At 48.9% G+C, this 24303-nt stretch overlaps 1 protein-coding gene across 4 annotated transcripts in view; it reads right to left on the bottom strand.

The window, feature by feature from the left end:
- The window catches only part of Sptbn4 (spectrin beta, non-erythrocytic 4), a 74541-nt gene that overhangs the window by 14726 nt on the left and 35512 nt on the right, over positions 1–24303 (bottom strand). For 2 of the 4 annotated variants that reach the window (XM_063252770.1, XM_063252771.1), the window contains exons 17-22: positions 23875–24077; positions 20150–20240; positions 16797–16943; positions 14517–14780; positions 1227–1451; positions 59–148 (exon numbers count right to left, since the gene is read on the bottom strand). In XM_063252770.1, coding sequence (XP_063108840.1) covers positions 59–148; positions 1227–1451; positions 14517–14780; positions 16797–16943; positions 20150–20240; positions 23875–24077 — 1020 coding nt within the window. Of the gene's footprint in view, positions 1–58; positions 149–1226; positions 1452–14516; positions 14781–16796; positions 16944–18473; positions 18496–18803; positions 18953–20149; positions 20241–23874; positions 24078–24303 lie in introns of those variants that run through there. The other 2 variants (XM_063252772.1, XM_063252773.1) reach the window with 2 other exon arrangements.

Below are 24303 nucleotides of genomic sequence, written 5' to 3'. Positions count from 1 at the left end.
TTTTCCAGTGCTTGTATCCAAATGCACCCTGGCTCACTGTAGGCCCAGCTCAGCTTACCTGGTTCTTCTTGATGTGCTGCTGGACAGCCTGCAAACTGCTGCCCCGCTCTGTCTGCATGGCCAGTGGGAGCCGTTCCTGAACCCATGCCTGGGAGAAGCCAGGGAGTAAGTCAAGGGAAGAATGCCCCCAAGGACCACTGCCTCCCAGTTAACCTTCAGGCTCTTTGCATGATGCCCAGTGCCACTCCTAAGAACCCAGATCCAATGCCAGCCTCCTGTATGGAAAGGCTCTATTTCCCTCTCGCTTTTGGGGGCAGGCTTACTTCTGGCCTCTGCACATGCAAGTCCTGGTTCATGGAATTCCGTTCCCATTCTCTCTCATGTGTACTCTTCCTTTTGGTCTCAGCTCAGACACCCCTTCCCTCCAGGAAGCCCTCCCTGACTGAATGCCCACCTGCTTCCTTCTCTAGACTGCTGAGGGCCCCTAGGCACACCAAGATGGGGCTAACCAACCAGGGTTGTCACTGATTGGGGCCAAATTCACCTCCCCTTTCAGACACTGAGACCTCTGTGGACAGCAACAGAGACTGGTTTGGTGCCTGTGGTTCCCAGTATCATTCAAGCACAGGGTGGAACCCAAAACCATTGAGAAAGCAAATTGGTGAGTGAGTGGATGAATGAATGAGCAAATCCAGAAGTGAGTGATTGAATGAGGAAATAAACAGATGAGAGAATGAGTGAATAAATGAGCAATAAGTAAACGACTGGAAAAGGAATAAAGATAAATCAGTGAATTTAAAATGTACGACTTCATGAATAAATCAATGAGTGGTTGAAAGTAAAGCAATGAGGCAGTCTTAAATGAGCCCACACTCATAAAGGAGGCTGAGCCAGGAGGATGGCATGTTTGATCTCAGGCTGGACAATTTAGCAGCTTAAGGAGATCCCGTCTCAAAAAGAGATGGGGGGGTGGGCTGCGAATGTAGCTCAGTGCAAAAGCCCTAGGTTCAATCCCCAATACTTCAACTAAAAAAAAGAAAGAAAAGAAAAAAGGTATAAATGAATGTGAAAGAGTGGAGCGAGAACTGAACCAGCCGCGCCACCAGCCTCTCCACCACAGGCCCCGCCCCAGTCTCCGCCTTCTCCGCCCCACAATAGCCCCGCCCCTTAATAGCCTAGCCCCCTAGTCCCGCCCCGCCCCCCCCCCCCCCCCCCCGCGCGCTCACCAGCTCGTCTTCCAGGTCATGCGCCACCTGGTGCAGCTCCTTGGAGGCTAGCAGCAGGCGGCGGCGCTCCTGCAGCGGCTCGAGCAGGCGCACCAGGCGCTCGCCCACCGCGCTCTGGCGCTCGCCCACCAGCTCCTTGCTCGCCGGCTCCAGCGGCAGCGCGGCCGTCTGTGCCTGCAACTCTCCCACCTCGCGGTACCACTCCTCCACCTGGGACTCCATCGACTGTGGAAACAGGGCCTGCGTTAGCGGGCCCCAGCTTCCCTCCTGATCATGCTGTGCCCTCAAGATGACAACCAAACCACTTGCCTTAGGCCACCATTCCACTGTCCCCAGCCCAGTCCCCTCTAAGGTGCCGCTGGTCCTTCCCTGGACACCGCAGCACTCTTAGCTAATCCCAGCATCGGGGCTTTGCCTTTGCTCTTCCCTCTGCCAGGCATGCACTGCCTTTCCATCAGATTTCAACCCAAACACTACCTTCTCAGAGGCTTACCTGGCCCCGGAACTAAAATGGACCCTTCATTCACTCATTCTCAGATCAACCTCGTTAGGCTGACACCATCCCTGTTTTATAGAGGAAACCGAGGCCCAGAGAAGTGAATTTGTCCAAAGAGCCAACTTGGCCAAATATGAAAAATAAATATATAGCTGGCCATGGTGGCATCCACCTCGTAATCCTAACACTCTGGGAGGCTGAGCCAGGAGGATCACAAGTTTGAATCCAGCCTGGACAACTTAACCACTTAGCAACACCCTGTTTCAAAATGAATAAAATAAAATAGAAAGACAGACGGGCTGGGGATATAGCTCAGTATGACGGCACTGGGTTTAATCCCCAGTAGTGCAAAATAAATAAATAAATAGCTGTCATGATATGGACAGTTGATGTGACTGCTAAGAACAGAAAGTCCAAATGCAGTCCTACACACATGAGAATTAATATATTTCATAGATGTCATTTTATTTGAGTGTTTTTGTTCTTGTTTTTGTTTTGAGACAGGGTCTCACTGTGCAGTTCAGGCTGGCCTTGAACTTACTATGTGGCCCAAGGCACTCTTGAACTCACAGCAATCCTCCTGCCTCAGCCTCATGAGTGCTGGGATTACAGGGGTGAGCCACCATGTCCAGCTCTCATAGATGCCATTTTAAATTCCTAAGGGAAAAATGGATTATTTAATAAATGGTCATGGGCCAACTGGCTAAGCAATTTAGCTGGATTCCTGCCTTGCTCTTTATACTGAAAACAGTTCCAGATGGATTAAAACTGAAGTGAAATAAGTAAATTCATGACACTGGAGAAAATCTGGGCACATACTTTGGTAACACCGGAGATGGAGAAAACTTTTCAAACATAAAAATCATAAAGGGAAAGATTTATAAATTTGACTGCATAAAAATACTTTAGTACTGACCAAAATGTATATATGTGGTTGAATGTAGCTAGGCCAATGCCAAACCGAAAAAAATACATGACAGGTATTAGCACAAGGAACGTTTCTTTAACAGAAATTTTCTCTACCCAGCTTCCTTCCTCTCTAGCATTTGCCACCACTGAGTGAACGTCTTTGTTTGCTCTTATTCCTTTCTTGTTTCCAGAATGGGAGGCCCGGGAGGGCAGGGGCTGCATAGAGATCACCGAAATATGCTGCAGGCCTGGAACAAACAGTGCCTGACACACAATAGCTCTCCATTATAATGTGTTCAATGCATGATCTCAGCAAAGAAGGAGAATGACCCAAAGAGAAATAGGCTGGTTAGGTATGATGGTGCTGGCCTGCAACCCCAGCTCTCAGGGAGCCTGAGGCTGGAGGTTCTCAAGCTTGAACTCAGCCTGGGTTACTGGGTAACATAATGAAACTTTGTGTCAAAACTTTAAAAAAGGCTGGAAAGCTAGGCATGGTGGTGCACACCTGTAATCCCAGTACTGGGGAGGCTGATTCCAGAGGACTGTCATGAGTTCAAGGCCAGCCTGGGCTACAACAATGAGTCAGGCCAGTCTGAACTATATAAATGAGACCCTATCTCAACAACCAATTAAATAAATAAAATTGTAAAAAGCTAGGGATATTAGCATGAGGACCCTAGGCTCAATTCTTGGCATGGCAGGGGTGGAGGGCGATGGCATCAGGCGTGAACAGGCAATACACAGAAGAAACAGCACATAAAAAGATGTCCAGTCTCTCTAATCAGCAGGAAAATGAAAATTCCTACACGATATCTTCTTCTATCCCATCAGACTGGCAAGTACGTAAAGACGGATAATACCTAGTGTTAGCAAAATCCATGGAGACAGGCACGCTCGGCCCTGAGCGAGGTGGTGTAAATTGGGAGAACCTTTTTGGAAGGCCACTTGGCAGTTCCTATCGAACTGCAAAATGTGCATCTGCTTAACCGACACTTGCACTTCCAGTTCTAGGAATGAATCTAAAGAAATCCTGGCAGATATGCACCATGATGTTTGTCCAAGGATTTCATCATGACAGAGGTATAATGTTTAATGGGAAGAACTGAAAACAATCTCAGTGTCCATCAAAAGTGAAACGGTTAAACAAATCTGCAGGAGTAGGGAATAATAGCCAAAAGTTTCTGCGCAGAGGAAAAAGCAATTGAGACTTTCCATATGACATATATTTGTAGTAAGCTGCACATGCATAAACATTCCCTGGGGTAAATAAGAAATTAACAACAAATGGTACCTTTTGGGAGGAACAGAATGTAGTGAAGACAGAAGAGGGATGGAGAGAATTTTTGCAAGAGATTTTTATGCCGTTTTTGAGTTCAAATCATGAAAACTTATTTGTTCAAAAATTTAAACATGAAAAATAAAAGAAAAACATTAAAAACCCATATGGATGTACTTGTAAAGGCACACAAGAAATCTAGAAAGATGCACACCAAATAATTACTGAGGTTCCTTTTGGGGTATGGAATTGGGAGGCAGATTGCAGGGAAACTGTTTCACTAAAGACTTCTAAGTCAGTAAGATAGTTACCAAAAGAATATATTTATATGTTACTTGTGTGGTTTTATTTATTTATTTTTACTTGTGTGGTTTTAAACAGATGAAGGAAAGCTACAGAAGAAAACAAAATAATAAATCAAGAGGCAACAGATTACAGCAAATGACTACAGACAAAAACTTACACCCAAGCACCTGGTCTATACTTTTGACCCACAGTTTCTGTAGCATCAGGCTGTTGGTTTTAATTGTCCAATAACTACTCCCTCCTCCAACTACCTTAAATCCCACTCGCAGGTCTTGTGGAACTAGGGAAATGGAATTCTAACTCAACCCAATGAGAACACTAAGATCTCCAGGCCACGAGCAGGGTCAGAGAATGGTCATGTCACCTAAGCTGGACTAATGGAAACTCTCCCAGCTTCTAGAGGAATTGGGGAAACCATGTGGTCTAAGAATGGCCTTGTGACTTAAACTCAGCCAATGAGAACAATGAATCACCCAGCCCATGTGACATAAGATGAGCCAATGAAACCTCTTCCCACTTCTCCCGGGAAAATACTCTTTCCCATGGGTTCCTAAGTTGGCAGGATGCAGTCCTGGGATACTGAGGCCCATCCTGCAAACCAAGGCAAAGACTACCTCGGAAGAATCAGGACTCAGAAATGCAGAGAGTACTAAGGACACAATTTGAATAAGTAATCTGCCATCCTGGAAACCACATACTTCCTGGGGGTTTTCTGCTATGCAGGTGAAGTCAGCTTGGGTTGCAGTGCTTATGACTGCATCCTGAGTCCAAACCAACTCAGTTCGTTATCTTCAGGGGGCATTAAGATGTGTAAAAAGTCAAACCTGCTAAGTCAAAACCAGGTAAGATGCAAATAGAAAAGTCTGCACAATTACAAGATGCAGAAAGAGGAAGTAGTCACCTCATAATCTTCTTCACTAGGAATGTTTTGCCTATAAAATCACTCTAGTGATGAACAGAAAACTCAAAATGTATCAAGATTTAGGAAACTCTGAAGGACAGTCTCTGAAGGACAAGCTGAGGTGGCTTGGTGGTACAGTACTTGCCCAGCATATGCACTCGAGTGCCATCCCAGAGAATCAAGGGAAAAAATCAAAGTCTGAAATGTCATGGTTATAAACATCAGCTCCTCCTGCCTACAAGAAAACCTCTCCAGCAAGTAAGCTCAAGAGCTAGAAGACTTCTGGGGACTGATATTTTTCTATTTTCACACACAAAAAAACAAAAACAAAGCTACATAGTTCAGTATCTTTTTTCTACAACATGGACAAAGGATTCAAAAGTACAATGGTTATTAAGTGCACTTAAATTAAGGTCATTAAGTGCACTTTTCATCAAGGAAAATGAAAATTAAAGTAATTACAAACCTGGGCATGGTGGTACACAGCTGTACTTCCAGCATTCTGGGAGGCTGAGGTAGGAGGATCACTGCAAGTTTGAGGCCAACTTGGGCAACTTACTGGCTTAGCAGAGATCTTGTTTCAAAAATAAAAAATAGGGGGCTGGGGATTTAGCTCAGCGGCATAAGCGCCTGCTTTGCAAGCAGGCAGTCGTGAGTTCAATCCCCAGTACCGATAAAAAAAGAAAAAGACAAAAATAAACAAATAAATAAATAAATAAAAAATAACCCAGTACTTGAGAGGCTGAGGTAGGAGGACTGCTGCCAGTTCAAGGCCAGCCCGAACTACATAACAAAACTCTGTCTCAACAAACAAAACAACACAGTGCCTACCTGGCAAGCCCAAGATCATGAGTTCAACTCCTGGTACCAATAACAAAACAATAATAATAAAATTAAAAATTTAAAAATAAGCTGGGGATATAGCTCAGTGTAAAGACTGCGCTCAACCTCCAGTGCTGGAAAAAAAAAAAATCCAAGCCAGCATCTTTCATCTTTCAGATTGGCAGAGATGAAAAAGCTTGTACCTAACAACGTAAGTGCATCAGGAAGTTCAGCAGCTCTCACTTGCCAGGTGGGGGCACTGTCTTTTTAAGAATATACTGAGTAAGATAGCAAGAAGCATTATGGTAACCATTGTTGATCACTTGTATTCTGTTTTTACATCATGTACTATCATGTACTATGTCCATCCTTTTGATTTGACTGACTCTGTTTTGTTTTGTCACATTTGGTTTTATTCTCTTTAAAATAAAGTAATAAGAACTTTGGGAGTAATAAAACCCAAAATGTGTAATTGTTATTGTAAAAAAGAGAGGAAAAGAAGTGTTCTAAAGGATATAACTGCATGTATGTTTAAGTGTATAAGATAGATAACCATTCCTCACTGAGTGTTGTGATAAAAAAAAAGATAACCATATTACTGAGTTTTTGTTGGATCATTGAACAGAACTGTTTGTAGTCTCACTGTTTGAATGTCCACTTTGTATGCTCTAATTTTGTAACTTGAACACATTATTTCTCAGATGAAAATATGTAATCTATTAACTAGTGATTTCTTACTGTTTATTTATTTATTTTTGTCTTTTTGAGACAGGGCTCACTATGCAGTTCAGGCTGGTCTTGAGCTCACTTTGTAGCCCAGGCTGATCTCGAACTCCCAACAATCCTCCTGCCTCAGCCTCCCGAGTGCTGGGATTACAGGCGTGAGCCACCATGCCCGGCTACTGTTTATTTTTTTGAAATTCTTATTACTTGTACACTTTTTCTGTTTTTTTCTTTGTCTCTTTAAATAAATTTTTTTAAAAAAAGAATATACTGAGTAATATCTATCAAAACAATTTCTTGTACGGTGCTGGGGATGTAGCCCCAACGGGCCCCTGCACTTAGGCTGGGCTACAACTTCAACCATATAAAAATTTTGAGGTCTACTAATCTGGCTTACAGACAGGGATCCTGTCTTTAAAAAAAAAGGAACAATCCCAAAATATGGAGAGATGCCTGTTGCAGGGCTACTTACACCAATAGAAGATTGGAGAGAGCCCACGGGCTCTGTGAACAGCGTGCTCACAGACAGATTGCTGGGCTGACAGCGTAGCTCAATGGTACAGTGCTTGTCTAGTATGTGAAAGGCCCCATGTTTGGTTCCAAGGATGAGAGAGACAGAGGAAGAAAGAGAGGGAGAAAGGCTGATTGTTAAGTCAAACTGCCCTGTGGAATACTATGCAACAGTTTAAAAGAACAGAACATATCTAGTTTGTGTTTGTTTGTTTGAGATCTTTATATCTGTATTTTGTGACTAGGAAAAACACACAGGATATTTGTGAAGTAAAATTGGTAAGACCCAGCATAGTTTACAGGCCACACATCTGCATGCACAGAACATTTTCAGAAGGTTAGAGAAGAAAGTTTTGAGGGTAGTTGCAGCCCTGCGAAGCATGACTGTGTGGAGGGAGGAGGAGGCTGTGCTTTCCATATCATACCCTTCTGTGTGAAGTCACCATAAACAGCGACAACAGCGGGGGTGATCGACCTGATGTCCCTGCCACACTTGGTACGGCTCACATTTTGGTGCCTCTGAGCCTACGGCTCACATCTGGTGCCACGCGATCCACACAATGGCACACAAGGTCGGGGAAGGCAGGATGTCTGTTCCATTCCTACTCAGACTCCGGCACCTGGCAGGTACCTGGCATGGAGTAGGTACTCCCTGGATGTGTGTTGCCTTCAGCTGTTAGATTGGTCACCGTGCTAGGCTTATTCTCTTGGATGGGCACTAATAAAGATTAAAAATCAGCCTGCCTGGCAAGTGCGAGGTTGTGAGTTCAATCCCTGGTACCACACACACACACACACAAAGATTAAAAATCAGCTAGACCTGGCAGTGCACGCCTATAACCCCAGCTACTCAGGAGGCTCAGGAAGGAGGCCAGTCTGGGCAATTTTGTGACCCTGTCTCAAAAAAAATAAAAAGGAGTACTGAGGTACTCCTTGGGTGTACGTTCCAATATTGAGGCAGTGGTCTCTACTGTTAAACATTAAAATGTCGCTCAGTGACAATTTGCCTAGTGTGCTGAAGCCCTGGACTCAATCCCCAGCACTGCTAAAATATACAATATAATAGGGCCAGGGATTTAGCTCAGTAGCATAAGCCTGCCTGGCAAGCACTAGGTCATGAATTCAATCCCTGGTACCAAACAAACAAAAAAATATAGTATTATACAATGCAATACAATACAAAAAAATACAGGCAGAAGAGCCAGAAGTACAGATACATCCTAATGCATGAACGACCCTCGAAAACATTAAATGAAAGAAGGATCTCATAGTGTATGATTCCATTTTTATGAATTGTCTAGAAATTATTAGAGATAGAGAGTAGATGAGCAGGAAGAATTCAAGGAGTGGCTATTAATGGATATGGGGCTTCTTCTGGGGACAATGAGAATGTTCTAGTATTAGTAGTGGTAAATATACCATAGATCACTGAACTGTACACATTAAATGTGTGCACTTTATGATAAATTTTTTTTTGTTTTAAGATAGGGTCTCAAAACACAGTTCAGGCTGGCCTTAAGCTCACTTTGTAGCCCAGGCTGGTCTCGAAATTACAACAATCCTCCTGCCTCAGCTTACCAAGTGCTGGGGTTACAGGTGTGTGCAACTACACCTGGCTTAATGATAATAATTTTTAAGGACATCAGAGTTTTGTTTCTTTGTTTTTTTTTTTTGTTTGTTTGTTTTTATTTTTATTTATTTATTTTTTAGTACCAAGGATTGAACTCACAACCTTGTACTTGCCAGGCAGGTACTTAGGCTGCTGAACTAAATTCTTGGCCCTGTTTTTATTTTTAAGACGGTGTCTTACTATGTAGTCCAGGCTGGCCTCAAACTTGTTTTGATCTTCCTGCCTCAGCCTCCCAAGTGCTGGGATTACAGATGTGCACCACCACACTGGGCAAAGATTTTTAAAGAAATGACAGGAAAACCTGCCTGCAAAATAGCTTCAGGTGCTAACCACACCACAGGCAACATAAAGCAAGCCCTGACTCCCAGACTAACCTTACACCTATTTAGATCCACCTTGTTGCCTCCCAGTTTCCAGGTCTGGAAACTGAGGCTTAGGGAAAAGCAGCCACTGGGCTGGATTAAAAACCAGAACCAGGGGCTGGGGATATAGCTCAGTGGCACAGCAACTGCCTGGCAAGTGCGAGGTCCTAAGTTCAATTCCTAGTACCAAAAAAAAATAAAAATAAAAGCCAGAGCCAGAATCTGAGCTCAAGCTCTCTGCCACTGTGCCTCTCTAGAACTGAACAGTCTGCTTCAGAAAGGTTGGGTCCTGGGCCCCAGCAACAGAATGGGGATTCAAACCCTTGATTGCATAGCTCCAGAATCTGGGCTCCTGCCCTAGCCATGCTGAGTGGAATGTGGAAACAGGGGGCAGAGAAGGAAAAGGGGGAAATGGGGTGTCCACAGGGCAGAGAAAGAGCCCCAGGGATGCAACCCAGCAGCTGCAGAGCCTCCAGTGCAGTTTCCTGCGCGGCCCCTCTGATGGCAGCAGACCAGCCCCACCCTCCAAGCAGGAGCCTTCGACAGAGCCAGACAGCTGGCCCAGCTGAGGAAGGCTGGAAAGCGGGAGCTTGGGACTCCACCATCTGGCCGCTGGACCAGTAGGACAGTTGGGCAGGAGGCCCTGGGAGAGGACGCTGGGTCACGTGGAGCTGGGAGGTGGGGTCCCTGCTGCAGTGGCTTAGGAGGGGGGTGAGGGGGAGGGGGTGAGATCAACAGAAGGAAAGAGGGGAGATGAAGAAAAGGTAGCAGCAATGGAGAATTCAAATGAAAAGAGACAAGAAGCTGGGGCAGGAAGGCAAAGATGGGTGGGGGAGCAGCTGGGGCCCTCCCTCCTGCAGACACCCAATACCCAGGCTTTCAGGCAGCCCCCGGGGAGAGTGGGGCCTCGGGAGGCCCCTCCTTTCCTGGGTTTGCAGCTCCTGAGGCCCAGCTGGGCTCCATCTGGGGCATGGCCGACAAGGTCAGTCCCTGCCTCGGGCTCCCTCTGCTGGGGAAAGGACCTCAGGCACCAGCCAGCATGTGTAGCAGCCCTGCCTCACGGATGGACGAGCCTCATTTCTACCGGGGTCCGCCTTGCTGCCTCCCAGTTTCCTGTGATGGGAAGACCTGCGCTGGGGCTGCTTCTGGCACCTGCTGCTGTGATTGCAGGCCAGTGCTTTGTCCTAACTGGGCCTTGGCTTCACCTTTGGACAGTGGGGTCCCACTGTCACGATCCACTAGGCTTGGCTAGGACTTGTGGCCTCCACCATGCCCCAGGGAGAAAAGAACAGAATCTATACTCTGACATAAGTCAGAAGCCCAAACCCCTTTTCTGAAACCTACATGGCCAAAAAGACAAGGAGGCCCATGCTCCCCAATTAACAACAACAATAACAACAAATTTTAAAATGCAGATAGACAACGCACAGTGAGACGTCACTTCCCACCCACCAGACTGGGGAAAATCTAGAGTCTGATGAAAGCCAAGCGTGGGCCAGGATGGAGAAGGCAGGAGGTCCCTCACTGTGGGGAAGATGGCATCAGTCAGCATAAGGAACCAGGCTCGAAATTGGCAAGATCAGGGGAGCCGCATTTACATTCCATATGCCTCTCTCAATAACATTTTTACAAAGCAAGGTAGAGAAGGAGAAATGTCCCAAATGCAATATGAACAGAAACAGTAAAATAACCGTGTATCCCATAAATGACCAAAGCAAAGATGGGAGATAACTAATCACGGTAACTTCTAGATACAGCATGGCAATGGTATACCCTTATCATTTGACACTGAAAACTTCTAAAACAAATGCCAAATCTTGGAGATTCTGGGGCAGCAGTTGTGAAACTATGTATTATGCATCTTCACCTTCAGAGCATCCATAGGAGGGCACTACTGGAAGTACTCTCATCAAAACAAAACAAAACAAAACAAAACAAAACAAAACAAAAACGGAGGCACAGGTATCATTCCCAGGCCAACTCACAGGCAGCCTGGCTCAAGCATGCATGCCCTTGGTTGCAATGCTGTGCACTCTGCCCCATCCTGCTGTCCCTAAGGGGGACACTGCAGTCCTTGCTACTGCATGGAGGAGGCACCCAAGGTCCAGAGTGAGAAGTAAAACCACTTGCCCAGTCTCCCACGGATACAGAGTAGCACAGTCATCATTCAAATCCAGACCTTCAGGAGTTCTGAGTCTGTGTCTTTAGCCACTGCCTGAGGAATCCGAGTAAAGACAGCTTTGGGTTGGGTGTAGTTCAACCCTCCTGACCCATATCCAAGGTTCTCCCCATGCCCTGTGCCCTGGAAGTGGGAGGTGCTCCCTGTTTGGCCCATATCAGCTGGTTCCTCCCTCTGGCTCCCAGGTGAATTGGGCTCTGGATGTAAGTTGCAGAGCCCACTGCAAACTGAAAATGCAGTGCCCTTTGTAGAAACAGTATTAAGAATTTTCAGGCAGTGGCAAGGAGGCACTTAAACCAAGTGCAGAGCCCTGTGCATGGTCAAATGCCAATGAAGCTGGCACTGGTGGGACTTGGTGGGGGGAGCCAGCAAGAGAAAGGACAGAGAGATCAGAGTGAGGCTAGGTATCATCTCCTGGCTCTCGCTGCAGTGGCTCCACAGGCTGGCTGGGCTGTTTGTGAAGGTCAGATGTCCTGCCTAGCTGGAGGATAGAAAGGCTCCTGCCCATCAGCCCCAGGGGTCAAGAACACTATACTCCCTTGGCTCTCCCAAGTCCAGTTAAACAGACTCTCTGTAAGTCCTCCCCAGTTGAGCAGATTTGTTCCGGGGCGGGGGGCATGCAACAGTCCCAGATCTCCAGTTTTTGAGAGCTGACCATGTCCTAGGCACTGTGCTAAGTGTGTCCTTTCTGTGCACAACTCCCTGGCCCTAAGAGGCCCACACACGGAGTCCACTGAAGAGGGCAGACAGAGGCAGCTCAGCAAGACTTGAGCATGCATCTAGCTGGATCTACACCCAGGTCCATCTGCTTCCACTGCCCACAGGCTTGTCTCTCAGTCTGGCTGCTTTTACTGATTGCTCCATCCTCCCGACCTTCTAGGCCACTGATCACACTCACCTCTGTTGATATTCCAGGGAGTCCCTTAGAACAGACCTGGGGCTAAGTCACCCCTGTGTACCCACTCTGTCCAACCAATGGGGTCTGGGCCTCAGTGCAATTAACATTTCAGGAGCCAGTGGGAAGGTACACAGTTCCCCATTATGGTCTAAGACTCAAGAGAGAAAAGTGGACAGGACAGTTACTTGAAGCTGTGTGACCTTGCATGAGTCACACATGCTTTCTGTGTTGTATTCTTTTGGGGTACATAAGGAGGACAGTATCTCCCCTACAGGGATGCTGGGAGGAGAAGGGGTTCACATTGCATGGCACATAGCATATACCAAAGTATATGCTATGTATATGTATATGCATGGTTTTCAAAGTATAGGGTGGAGACCCCTGGGGAATCCTGAGATCTTTTCAAGGCATCTGTTTTAGGATACAACTGTTTTTATTTACCTACTAAAGTACTATCTGCCTTTGTCTCCTGAGTGTACAGCAGGGGTTTTATAGAGACCAGACCACCCATGTGACCCCAACACACTGGATGTAGAGGCAGATGTGAGAAGCCAGCTTTCTTCTAGTCCAGACTGGAAACAAAGGGAGGTACAAAATAATCCCAGCACTGTGGAGGCTGAGGCAGGAGGATCATTGCATGTTTGAGACCAGCCTGGGCTACAAAATGAGCGCACGGCCAACCTGAACTGCATAGTGAGACCCTGTCTCAAAAAGACAAAAAAGAAAGAAAGAGAGAGAGAGGCAAAAATGAAACTGCCAATCTTCTCACTGCTTTGGTTTTTTTTTTTTTTTTTTTTTGCTACCAGGGATCAAACTCACAACCTCACATTTGCCAGGCAGGTACTTACACAGCTGGGCTAAATCCCTAGCCCCTCACTGCATTTTTTTTAAAAATACAGTTATTGTTCATAAGAGAAGTGATTTGGGTTAAGATGTGGTGGATTTAACACTGTCTTCACTTTTCCTATGGCAAACACCAGTAAGTCTGATCCATGCAACAAAAGCTCTTTGAAGATCTAGTAATTCATAAGAGGTGGGGGGAGATATGCACATGTCACACCATGTTCAGCTCTGGTTTTCTCCTTTGCTCCATTACCTGTCTCTCCAGCCAGCATTAGAGCCCCATGAAGGTCATGATTTTTTACCCATTTTCCTACGCTATATCTCAACACCATCAACACCTTTTTTTTTTTTTTTTTTGTCTTTGTGAGACAGGGTCTCAATTTGCAGTGCAGACTGGACTTGCGCTCATGTTGTAGCCCAGGCTAGTCTTGAACTTGCAACGATCCTCCTGTCTCTGCCTCCCAAATTCTGGGATTACAGGCATGCATGGGATGCCATGGCTGGCTTCATCAACACCATCTTAGGTGCATGATAAATATTTGATGCACAGCCGAATGAGCAAATACTAATTAGCATCATTCAATATTACTAGTAGTCTGCTTTCTTCCCTACTCACTATGCTGGACACTTTATAAGCAAATTTTGTAGTCCACGCATCCAAAAGGAGCAGCAAAATTGAGGGACCTGGATTGGAACCCAAGCCCTGCCACTTTCTCCCCTAGGTTACGAAGCTTACCTCCCTGAGCCTCAGTTTCCCCTTAGGCACAGCCAGGTGTTATCTCTGCCATGAAAAGGCAGGGGTCATTACACCTCCAGAGGTGATGTTCACATTTCAAACTGTCCCTACACATTGGACCATCCTGTGTTGAGCATTGAGTAGCTGCCAAGCCAGAAGTGGGAATAAACCAGTTCTGTACCTGTGCCCTAGGGATCCCATTTTGTAAAGGAGATATTGGTTATTCATTTCTATCAGGCACTTCTTTCTCTGTACCTCAGTTTCCTCACTGTTAAAATAGGGCTAACAGTAGTACCAACCCCCTAACATGGCTGGGAGGGGTCGGTGAATACTCAGCCCAGATCAGCAGGGGATGCACTGGATGAATGTCACTGTAACGCCGCTGTGCAAAGCCACTGCCCCACCTCTGGATCTTTGTTTCTTTATACAGGAAACAGATGTCAGGGTCCTGAGAAACCCTCCCCCTGCTGGTTACTTACCAACTGCCTCTTGGCCATGAATCTCTGCCCTTCCCTTAGTGCCCCATGTCCCCGGGGTGGTGGATTGCTTCAGTACTCTTTTCTCTCTTCCAGCCCCTTCCAAACCCTTGAAATAAATCCCTGCATTAAATTGCCTCATTCTTAAATCCCTCCAGTGGGAACTGACCCTGACCCGGCCCCCGGTGGTACAGGGTCCCCCACTGGCCCAGCTAAGCCATACCTGCAGCTTCTTGAGCTGGCTGTTGACAGTGGCCAGGTCCCCTCCAGGGTCCACGTCTTGCAGCTGGCTTTCCATGTGGAGGAGCTTCTTGTCCAGCTCAGCAAAGCTCTGCACCAGCTGGTCAGCCTTGCTGGCCTCAAAGAGCTGCCGTGCCTTGGCCTGGGTCGTGCTCTCCAGCTCCGCCCAGCACTGCCGGATCTCACCCAGCTTCTTCCGCACCGAGGCTGCCAGCTCTGGCTTCTCCTGCATCAGTTGCTGGCCCTCCTGCCCCAGGCAGGTAGACAGCAGGAGACAAGGGAAAGGAGGCAGGCGGAGGGAGGGACAGAGAAATGTGGGGGCACCAGGACACGAGAAGAGATAAGGTGGAGAAACAGGGGCAGGGAGTTGGAGATAGAAGAGTAGATGTAGGGGTAGGCCCAGAGGTGGAAGGAACCAAGGAAAAGAAATAAGAAAAAGAGATAGATGGTATAGAAAGGGAAACAGAGACACAGAGACATGGGAAGGGGGCAGGGAGACACAGAAGGACATTGAATGATGGGTATATGCACATTCAGGCAGGACCAGAGGGAGAGGACAGTGAGAAAGGCAAGAAGGAGAAATGGAAGAAAGACAGGGACATTGAAAGAGGCAGAGAGACAATGAATTTTCATTAAACTCTAAGTCAAGAAGACTAGTTTTGCCAAGTGGGTGTGGTGGCCCATGCCTGTAATCCCAGCACTCAGGGGATTACAGTTGCAAATTCGAGACTAGCCTGGGCTACAAAGTGAGCTCAAGGCCAACTTGAACTGCATAGAGAGATCCTTTCTCAAAGCAAAAACCAAAACCAAGACAAAACAAGACCAAAAAACCAAGCAAAAAGGAAACTACCTTTGCTGTGTGCCCTTATAAAGTACCAATGATAAGGGTTGAAGGTAGCTTGGTGTCTCCGTCTGAGTTAGAAACCTGGGGACAGCCAGGCCTATAGGTCAAGGGGTTCAGACAGAGTAGAGAGATGTCTTGGGATCTAAAACTTAAAGCAAGGCTGTGTGTGATGGCACACACCTGTAATCCCAGCACTCAAGAGGCTGAGACAGGAAGATCACCACAATTTTAAGGCCAGCCTGGGGGCCAGCCTGAACAGCATAATGAGTCTGTTCAAAAAAAAAAAATGCAAAAGCCTGTCTGGTTTCCTCTGAACTGAGATTAAGATCCCTGGCTACGTATATTGAATATTAAAAACAGTAGTCAGGCACAATGGCACATGCCAGTAATCCCAGCTGCTCAGCAAGCAGAGACCACAGGATCACAAGTTCAAGGCCAGCCTGGGCAACTCGGAGAGATCTTGTCTCAAAATAAAATAAAATAAAGGGCTGGACGTTTAGCTCACTAGCAGAGTACTTACCTAGCATGTGCAAGATCTTGAGTACCATAAAAATAACAATACCATAGTGATTACAGCTTATAAGTGCCTGGCTTTGTGTTACACACTTCAGTGCACAAAAGTCAAAGGAAGAAGCTACATTTATTATTGCCTTAATTTTACTCCAAAGAGTAAACCAAGGCTCAAAAACACAATTTTTCAAGGCCTCATAGCTGGTTACATTCAAAGTTCATTTTAACCACTGGATTCCGAGGGCTGCCCTAGCCCATCTTTCTGGCCTTTCATCTTATGTGCACCAAATGGTACCAAAAGAACCCTGGTGGAGATAATAGCAAAGGCTGAAATAGGGGCCAGGCACAATGGCACCTTGCACAATCTTATCTACTTGGGGAGACTGAGGCAGAAGGATCACAAGTCTCGGCCAGCCTGGCAACTTAACAAGATCTTATCTGAAAAATAAAAAATAAAAAGGGGGTGTAGCTCAATGCATACTAGGTTTGATTCCCAGTATCCAGAAAACAAATAGAAAAGAAAAAGAAAGAGAAAGAAAAGAAAAGAAAAAAATAGGAGCAAAATGTTAGCAAATAGAATAAAATAAGCACCATTTAGAAAAGATTCTGGGCTGGGGATTTAGCTCAGCAGTATAAGTGCCTGCCTGGCAAGTGCAAGGCTGTGAATTCAATCCCCAGTACTGAAAAAAAAAGAAAAGAAAAAAGAAAAAGAAAAGATTCTAGGCATTTTACAGATGGGCAAACTGAGGCTTGAAGAGGTTACATGAACCACTTCACGTCACACTGCTAGCAGCAGAAACAGCTGATCTGAACTACTTCAAGGGTATGAAGCCAGCAGGATGGCGATGGATGTGTCAGAAGTGAGGCCGCCAGCCCTGGCATGGAAAGAGGGGCTGTCCACATTCTCACCCTCTCGATCTTTTCCAGCCACTCCTTATTCTGAGCCAGTTCGGCCATGAATGCCTGGTGCCGGAGCCATCTCTTGTGCAGCTTGTGGCTGTCTTCTCGAGTACCATCCCTCGCCATCAGCATCTTCTCATGGATCCAGCCATCCAGCTGTGCAGGGTAGGGAAGCATGGGTTCAGCCAGTCCCTCTATCCTTGCACAGCCCCCTCCCCTCCAAGAAGTCCTGGTTTTGGGTCTTGGGCTGCTAGGATGGAAAGACTTTTGCAAGTAAGGCTTTTATGGTGGTGGGGGTTGGGGTGGGAGGATTCAATTTCTTGGGCAGAAGATGAATGGAAGAGTCCTCAAGTAACAAACCCTTTGGCTCTCCTATGGGCAGTCCTCTACAACTTCTACAACCTAAATAGCTGAATTTCAATCCAGTGCCAGACATACCCATAGCAAAACTCAGACCCTTCCATTCAGTCTTTGCCATCCCCAAGAAGGGCCAATTTGAGATCTTCAACCCTTTCTTGAGGTACTGAAACTCCTATCTGCCTCAGTCCTCACTACATGGCCAGAACAACTCAAGAATGACCTCCCAAATGCAGCCAAGTCTAGCTCCCTACAAATCAGGCTTCCAACCTGGAGTAGACCCAAGCCCTAAAACTCAAAGCTAGTACCTCTAGTGAATCCACAGGGCTCCCCAATTCTAGCCCTGGGATTCTAAGACTGGTTTCCCAAACCATGACCTACTCAAGCCCCCAACCAAACCCAATCACTTAAATGTGAGCCTTCGTTCTGCATCTCTGAACCAGTCTGCCCTAAAATCCAGCCGTAGGCTCCCCAGTACCAGCAGATCAAACCTCCCAAACCGATCTTCCAAAACTGAAGCCAATTCTAGTCCCTCTTCTAGCAACACCTGTGCTGAAAAATGCAAACACCAAGGGCAGGCTCTTCTCACTAGCCTCACAAGACCAAATGCAAGCTGCTTTCTGTACTCCCACCCTCACCCCTAGAAAAACAAGGCCTGTCCCCTAAGCCAGAACCTCTCCATTCATAACCAAACCTAGCACTTGGGACAGTGTTCTCCTCCCCATGCCCCTCCCCCTCCAGTCACACGATCCTCCTCCTCCCTCTTGAAAAAAAAAAAAAAAAAAAAAGAAGCCACCACAGGCTCCAGCTCAGCGGTGCTGGGAGGCAAATGCAGTCATAGCCAAGGACAAATCCCAAGCTGGCCAAACCCCACCCCAAATCCCCTGTGCATGTGTTCCCCAGGGTTCAGAATGGCCTCACACTCTCTCATGCAAACGCACAGTAGAAAGAAGTCAAGGACTGAATCCCCCAACTCAATTCATAAGTTCCAACACGCAGGGAAAAAAACATTTGGCAACCACAACCCACAGTGAAGGCAAATCCCCTACAGGAGATGGTACCTCGGCTCAAGGTAAAGCCCCCTGAAGTGATTGCTCCCTCTCATTGTGAGGGAGAAGCCAGATGCCTAACAAGCAAGATAAACCCTCCCCCAAGTTACAGCCCTCAGACCTAGAGCAAATCCTAGACCTTCATCTCCCAAAGCAGGAACCCCCAAAAGTGATCCATCCCATCATCCAAAGCTGGCAGACCCCGCAAGAACTAAAGATGTAAGCCCCCAATAGGTTGAGAATGCCCCAATCGCAGGAAAACCTCAGATACCCTCATTACCCAGAGATGAGCTCTCTAAAGAGGCTGCGACCCCCTTTACTGTCACGGTAGACCTAGACTACCGTAGGAGTCGCCGTGGGAGTACCCCTCTTCAGCTTCCCTCCCCTAGGGCTCGGGCCCGGGTCCCGGTTCTGGTCCTGGCCGCACCAGCACCGCGGACAGCTCCCCGTGTCCTCGCCCCTCCCCCAGGGCGGGGGTCCTGGGCGCCCGGCCCGCCCCCGCCCCTCCCTCCCGCGGCCCCGGCGACGGGCACGCGCCTAAGCCCCCTCCCCCCACCGCTCATCTCGGCGAGGGCGCGCGCCAGCCCCCTCCCCTGGGCGCCCTCGAGACCTGGAGCTGCGGAGGCGTTGGCGGGGCGTCCCTGCGGCAGGCGGGCAAGCACTCGCCCCTCCACTGCGACGGCGGCAGCAGAGGTAGCGGCGGCGACGGCTGTGGCTCCGGCGGGCGCGCGCCCCCTCCCTCGCCCCCGCGCCGCGGCGGCGCGCCCGCCCGCCCGCGCGCGCCCCCTGCCTGCCTCCGCGTCCGCCTCCTTGCAGGGCCCGGGTTGGTGGAGGCGGAACCGCCACCTTTGCTGGGCTTTGGATGGGGGAGTTCTGCGCCATGTCAGATCTTTGCTCCTTGACCCAGAACAGTCTCGCGGGGGATGGAGGGAAGGGGCTCCTGGACCAAATCTAAGGGCGAAGGGGGACCCAAGACTCCTGCAAGCTCAGCTTTGTGAGAGCGAGGACTCGGTAAAGGGAGGCAGAGGGGCTTCCTGAACCATCGTTAATGGGACGGGGCTCGAGTTCCTGACTGCCATGTGGGGCCTAGGAACGAGACCTGGAACGTCTTCAGTCTAGAACAATCTCCAGTGCTGAGGGGTATGGAGGTCCTTGTCTATCTCACAAGTGGGGAGAACAATCTCTCCTGCGAGATCGACGTGGAGAGGATCAGACCCCATATAGTTAGAGTGGGAGGCAGGCAGGACCTGGTTTCTGAATCATCTTTGGTTGAAGGAAACCGGTAGTGGAGTCATCACGAATGCGCGGGAGGACCCTGGGTCACACAAATGGAGGAGCTTGGGGCCAGACTTCTATTTGGAGGTTAGGAAGGTGTTTTACTTGGGTCATCTGTAATGTGGACCGAGTCCAGAACAGTTTCAACGGAACACCGAGGAAGCAGTGGGGAGGCAGGCATCTCCTGGGTGTCTCTAATGAGAAAGACAGCCCGACCCACCTCTGCTCTGGAATGTTCCCTGCGTCCTGTAGAGACTATCCCTAAAAAATGATCTTTATTCCTGGACACCTTTAAAAAGGCGAAGGATTTTGGATGCTGGTCCACCCTAAACACCTCACCTCACCCCGACTCTGTTCCCCTTCTTGAACAGAGTGCGTTTCACAGATCTCTAGAGAGAAAGGTGAGATCAGCGCTCGTCCCCGCGGGACACCTAGGCTCGGACGCGCGCCGTTGCCAGGGGCACTCGGAGCCCCGCCCTCCTCCGGAGCCCTGGAGGGCTGCCCGGGACTGAGAACATGCGCACTAAGAACCGGCTCTGCGCCTCCTGGCGGTGCAGGGTGAGCATCGCTCCGCGACCCACTTAGACGGGGCGTCCCTGCCCCCCACCCTTACAGGAGAACTCTGCTCTCCCTACCAAAGGAGGGCTACATCACTGTCCCCAGCATAGCTGGGGTTCCTACCTCGTGGCAGTCTCGGAGAAAGTGCTGCAGTCCAAGCTGGTCATGCAATTTCTGCATCCACTGGTGGGCCCGAAGCTGGTTTTCTTGGCTCCTGGGGTAGGGGAGAGAAGGACTGGGGATAGGCCCAGGAGTGGGGAGGCCCTGACACCAGGGCTGTGAAGGCATCGGGTTTGTGGGGGCAGGGAAGAGGAGGACAGACCAAAGTGGGAATGTGGGGAGAGGTGAAGAAACATTAGTGGGACAGAATCTGGGATGGGGCTTGAAAGAGGCAGAGACACAGGAAAAGAGAAAAAGACACAGAGACATCTGGAAAGAGATACAGACACTCAGACAGATGCAGACAGACAGACCTATCTGGAGAGACAAAACAAAACCTGATGAGAGAGATAAAGCAGACACATAGGACAAGAGACAAAAAGACCTCCACAGAGAATGAGTGAGAGACAGAGAGAAAGAGACTGAGAGGAGAATAATAGGGAGAGACAAGAAAAGAAACTAAGCAGGGGTGGCAGAGACAGGCAGAAAGAGAACAGAGAACTTTAGACGGGGAGAGAGAGCAGGCAGAAGGAGGGAACTGGACAGAAGGAGTCAAAGCTGCATCACCCCAGAGAGGGACAGACAGGCAAAAAGACAGCAAGATTCCACCAGTAAAAGCCACAGCCTTACAGACAGAAGGAGACAGCCTTGTTGGAGGGAGGGAAGAGAACAGGGAATAGGGAGACCGCACTGAAAAAACAGGAAAGCTGGATGATGCCTGGACAGCAGGTCAGGCCCTGGCCTCTGTGACCTGGGTGGCTGTCCTGGGCCCATTACCAGTGCCCAAAAGACCCAGGGTGGGGTGGTCCCACATCAGCTCACAAGCACACTTGTGAGCCCCAGGGAAGGGAAAGAGATAGAGGCAGCAAGAGTCAAGAACCAGACTGCTCTCCCCAGGGATTCTCTTATAGTCCGTCCTGATCCTCCAGGCCCTGCACACTTGCACACATACACGCACCTGCTCATGAGCACACACGTACACACACCCCACCCCAGCCTGCCCCAAACACTTCTTCACCGCCGCTCTCCCCCTCACCCTGCCACAACCCTACTGGCTTCTCTGCTATACCCTCAACAATCAGCTCCCGCCTTGGGGCCTTGGCACTGGCTGGGGTGGTCTTTCCTCAACATCTACTTGAAGGTCACCTTATCTGCCAGCCCCCCTCCTACTTTCTGATGTTTTCCTTCTTCACTTTTCTCCTCGGCACTCTACAGTATCCAGTGTGCTGTGTACATTCCTTATTTATCTTGTCCATCTCCCACACAGGATGTCACTTTCCTGAGGACAGGGATTCGTGTTGATTTTGTTCACAGTTGTTATCCATCTGCTGGCCCTTGGAAAAGGGCCTGGAATATATTAGGTGCTCAATCTGTTTTTAATGAATGAATGAATAAAAGTGAGTGAGACCCAGAGGCAGAGAAACAGAGGTGAGAGAAAGAGAAAGTGTCTAAGACAAAGAGGCAGAAGAAAAAAACAGCCATGAAGACAAAGGGAGAGGAAACCAGAAAGAGGGAGGAGAACAGAAAAAAGGACTGAAGACAGACACACACGGAGCAGAGACAGTACAGAGAGACCAGGGGCAGATGGAGAGGGGCAGCGGGAAGGGCCCTAGGGGAGCAGGGGAGGCCCTGCGCAGAAGTAGGAAATGCCTTTGAACTTTGAACCTCAGAGCCCCAGGCTTTTGTCAGCCAGACCGTGAAACATCAGCCCTCAGAACCAGGAATGATTCTCCTCACTGCAAGGCAGAGAGAGCAAGCGCGTTCACATCCCCACTGTGCCACATCCGAGCCAGCCCGTGATCTACTGGTTCCCCTCTCTGAGGCTCATGCGCAAAATGCAGCTACGAGCCCCTTGTGCACCGGGCAGGGCAACGTTCTGGACAAGTTGAGCCGCTGAGACTGTGGTTTGCACTGAACCTCAGAGACTGGGGGTGGAAGCTGAGAGCACCTGGCCTCGTCTGACTCCAGGGTCCCAGGCTCCAGCTCTGTGTGGTTCTGGTCCCTTTCCTACCCCTCACGCAGGGAGGGAAATATGTCCCCAAACAAGGAAATGACACCCAGCCAAAACTGGGGCAGACGCCCACTACGGATTCCCACAGCCCTCTGCACTTAGTGCAGTCCCAGACAGACTCGTCTTCCATGTACCCCTCTCACTCTGGCCTGAACCCCTCTGGGTCATCCTTGTCAGATAACATGAGACCTCTGTGAAGCAAGATCCATGCTCTGTCCTGGTCACCACTGTTGTGTGTCCAACACTGCCCCATACAGGATCTGAAACAGAGCTCTGCTCAATGTCTCTTAACTGACTGAAGACCAAATGAATAAACAGTAAGATGAAAGGAGCAATTAATGAATGACTAGAAAGGAATGAATGAGTCACTAAATGATAGTCTCTTGGGCCCCTCTGCAGAGCCTGGCGGATGCAGGTGCTGGGAAAGTGTAGGCCAGAGGAAGGAAGGGTCCAGGCCTGGGGGGACTAGCCCATGCATGTGCATCCTCAGGGCTGCGATCCTCAGCACAGTTTCCTTTGGATGCCCCCAGCCCCAGCTCAGAAGAATCTGGCACCAAGAATCTGCGATGGAAGTAAGGGGTGGAGGTCTCGAGAGTGTGGGCAGTGAGGTGACAGATGTGCTTGCGACTGGGAGACAGGAAGACAGGAGGGATGCTGGACCTCTTCCAGCCGGAATCATCCCATAGAGAGGCAGGAAGCCATGGAGGAGAAAGCTGGGCTCATCCAGTAGCATGACACAGTGAGAGTGAGAGCAGAATGAGCTGGATCCAAGGAGGCTAGCACAAGGTCCCTTGGTGAGGACAGAAATGTTAGGGAAATGATACAGCTGGTTTTTTTTATTTGTTTGCTTTGTGGTCCTGGAGATTGAATGCAGAGTCTTTGCCCTGAGCTACATCTCCAGTCCCCTTTTTAAGGTTTTTTATTTTCAGACAGGGTCCCACTAAGCTGCTAAATTGCTCCACTTGAGCTTGAACTTGGGATCCTTCTGCTCAGCCTCCCCTCTGTCTCAGGGTTCCTGTAATCTTAGTGTGCTAAGATTACAGGTGTGCACCACCCCACCAGCTCATGGTACTGTTTTGTGCAGGGCTGGTGCCTACTGGGTAGTTAGTAAATGTTTTTGCTTGAATTAGTGCGAGGGCAAAGGAGACAGATGGTGACTGAAGCAAAGAATAAGATGCAAGAAAAGCATGAAAGACAGACACACACACAGACAAACTTCCTACAGAACTGGGTGGCTGCGGTCTGATAGTGGCTTAGTGAAAATATCTGACAACCACCATGGCAGGGGCCTTCCCACCCCATCCGGAAAGCGGGGATCCGCCCTGTGCCTGGCCTCTAGCTGTGAGATTGGGAGAGGTCTCAGGGTTCCTGAGAGAGCCCAGTACAGCTGGGCACATGCGGGGGCACCAAGGGCAACATGATCACTTGGAACCACAGGTCCAGCTCTCCTCTGCCAAGCGCAGGCTTGCGGGAGAAACCTGTCACCTCCTTTCCTGGGTATCCTTTCAGCGTACCATCTCCTGATGGCTTGTCACAAAACAGCCATTTAAGTAAAACTGAAAATAATATGGAATTAAGTAAAAATCAGAGAGGTGCAGAGAAACAGAAAATCATGATGGAAGGAGGGGTTCCCGGCCACCCACACCTACCCCAGTGCCCAGAGCGCCAGGGCACTTACTTCTCCAGCAGCCTGGCCACAGCCTCCTGGGCCTGCTCCCCGTAGGCGTTGCCCTGTCTCAGCAGGGCCTCGGCAGCCTGCACCGCCACCTGCATCTTTTGCTGGTTCAGCTCCATCGTGGTGAGAAAATCCCGGTGCCGTTTTATCGCCTCTTCCACGGATTCCATGGTGCCTGGGAGCTCCGCACCAGAAAGCGCCACCTCCTGGGAAAGGAAAGGACGTGCAGGTCAGCTCCACTGGACGCCGGGACCTGGAAGCGGCAGCCAGTCTCTTCTCCAGGCTACCACTCAGGACCTTTGCTCATACTGGTATCTCTGCATGGCAGTCTGGTCTTCCAGGCGGCCCCCTGGCTGGCTCTTGCCTTTCTTCAGGTTCTTCACCACCCCCATCATATCCCTTTAACCTGTTTTGCTAGTTCTCACAGCACAA

Source organism: Cavia porcellus, unplaced genomic scaffold, assembly GCF_034190915.1.
Source record: "Cavia porcellus strain 051 isolate PalLab524CR breed Dunkin Hartley unplaced genomic scaffold, mCavPor4.1 scaffold_7, whole genome shotgun sequence".
Taxonomy (NCBI): Eukaryota; Metazoa; Chordata; class Mammalia; order Rodentia; family Caviidae; genus Cavia; species Cavia porcellus.
This window is presented reverse-complemented; position numbering and strand designations above follow the sequence as displayed.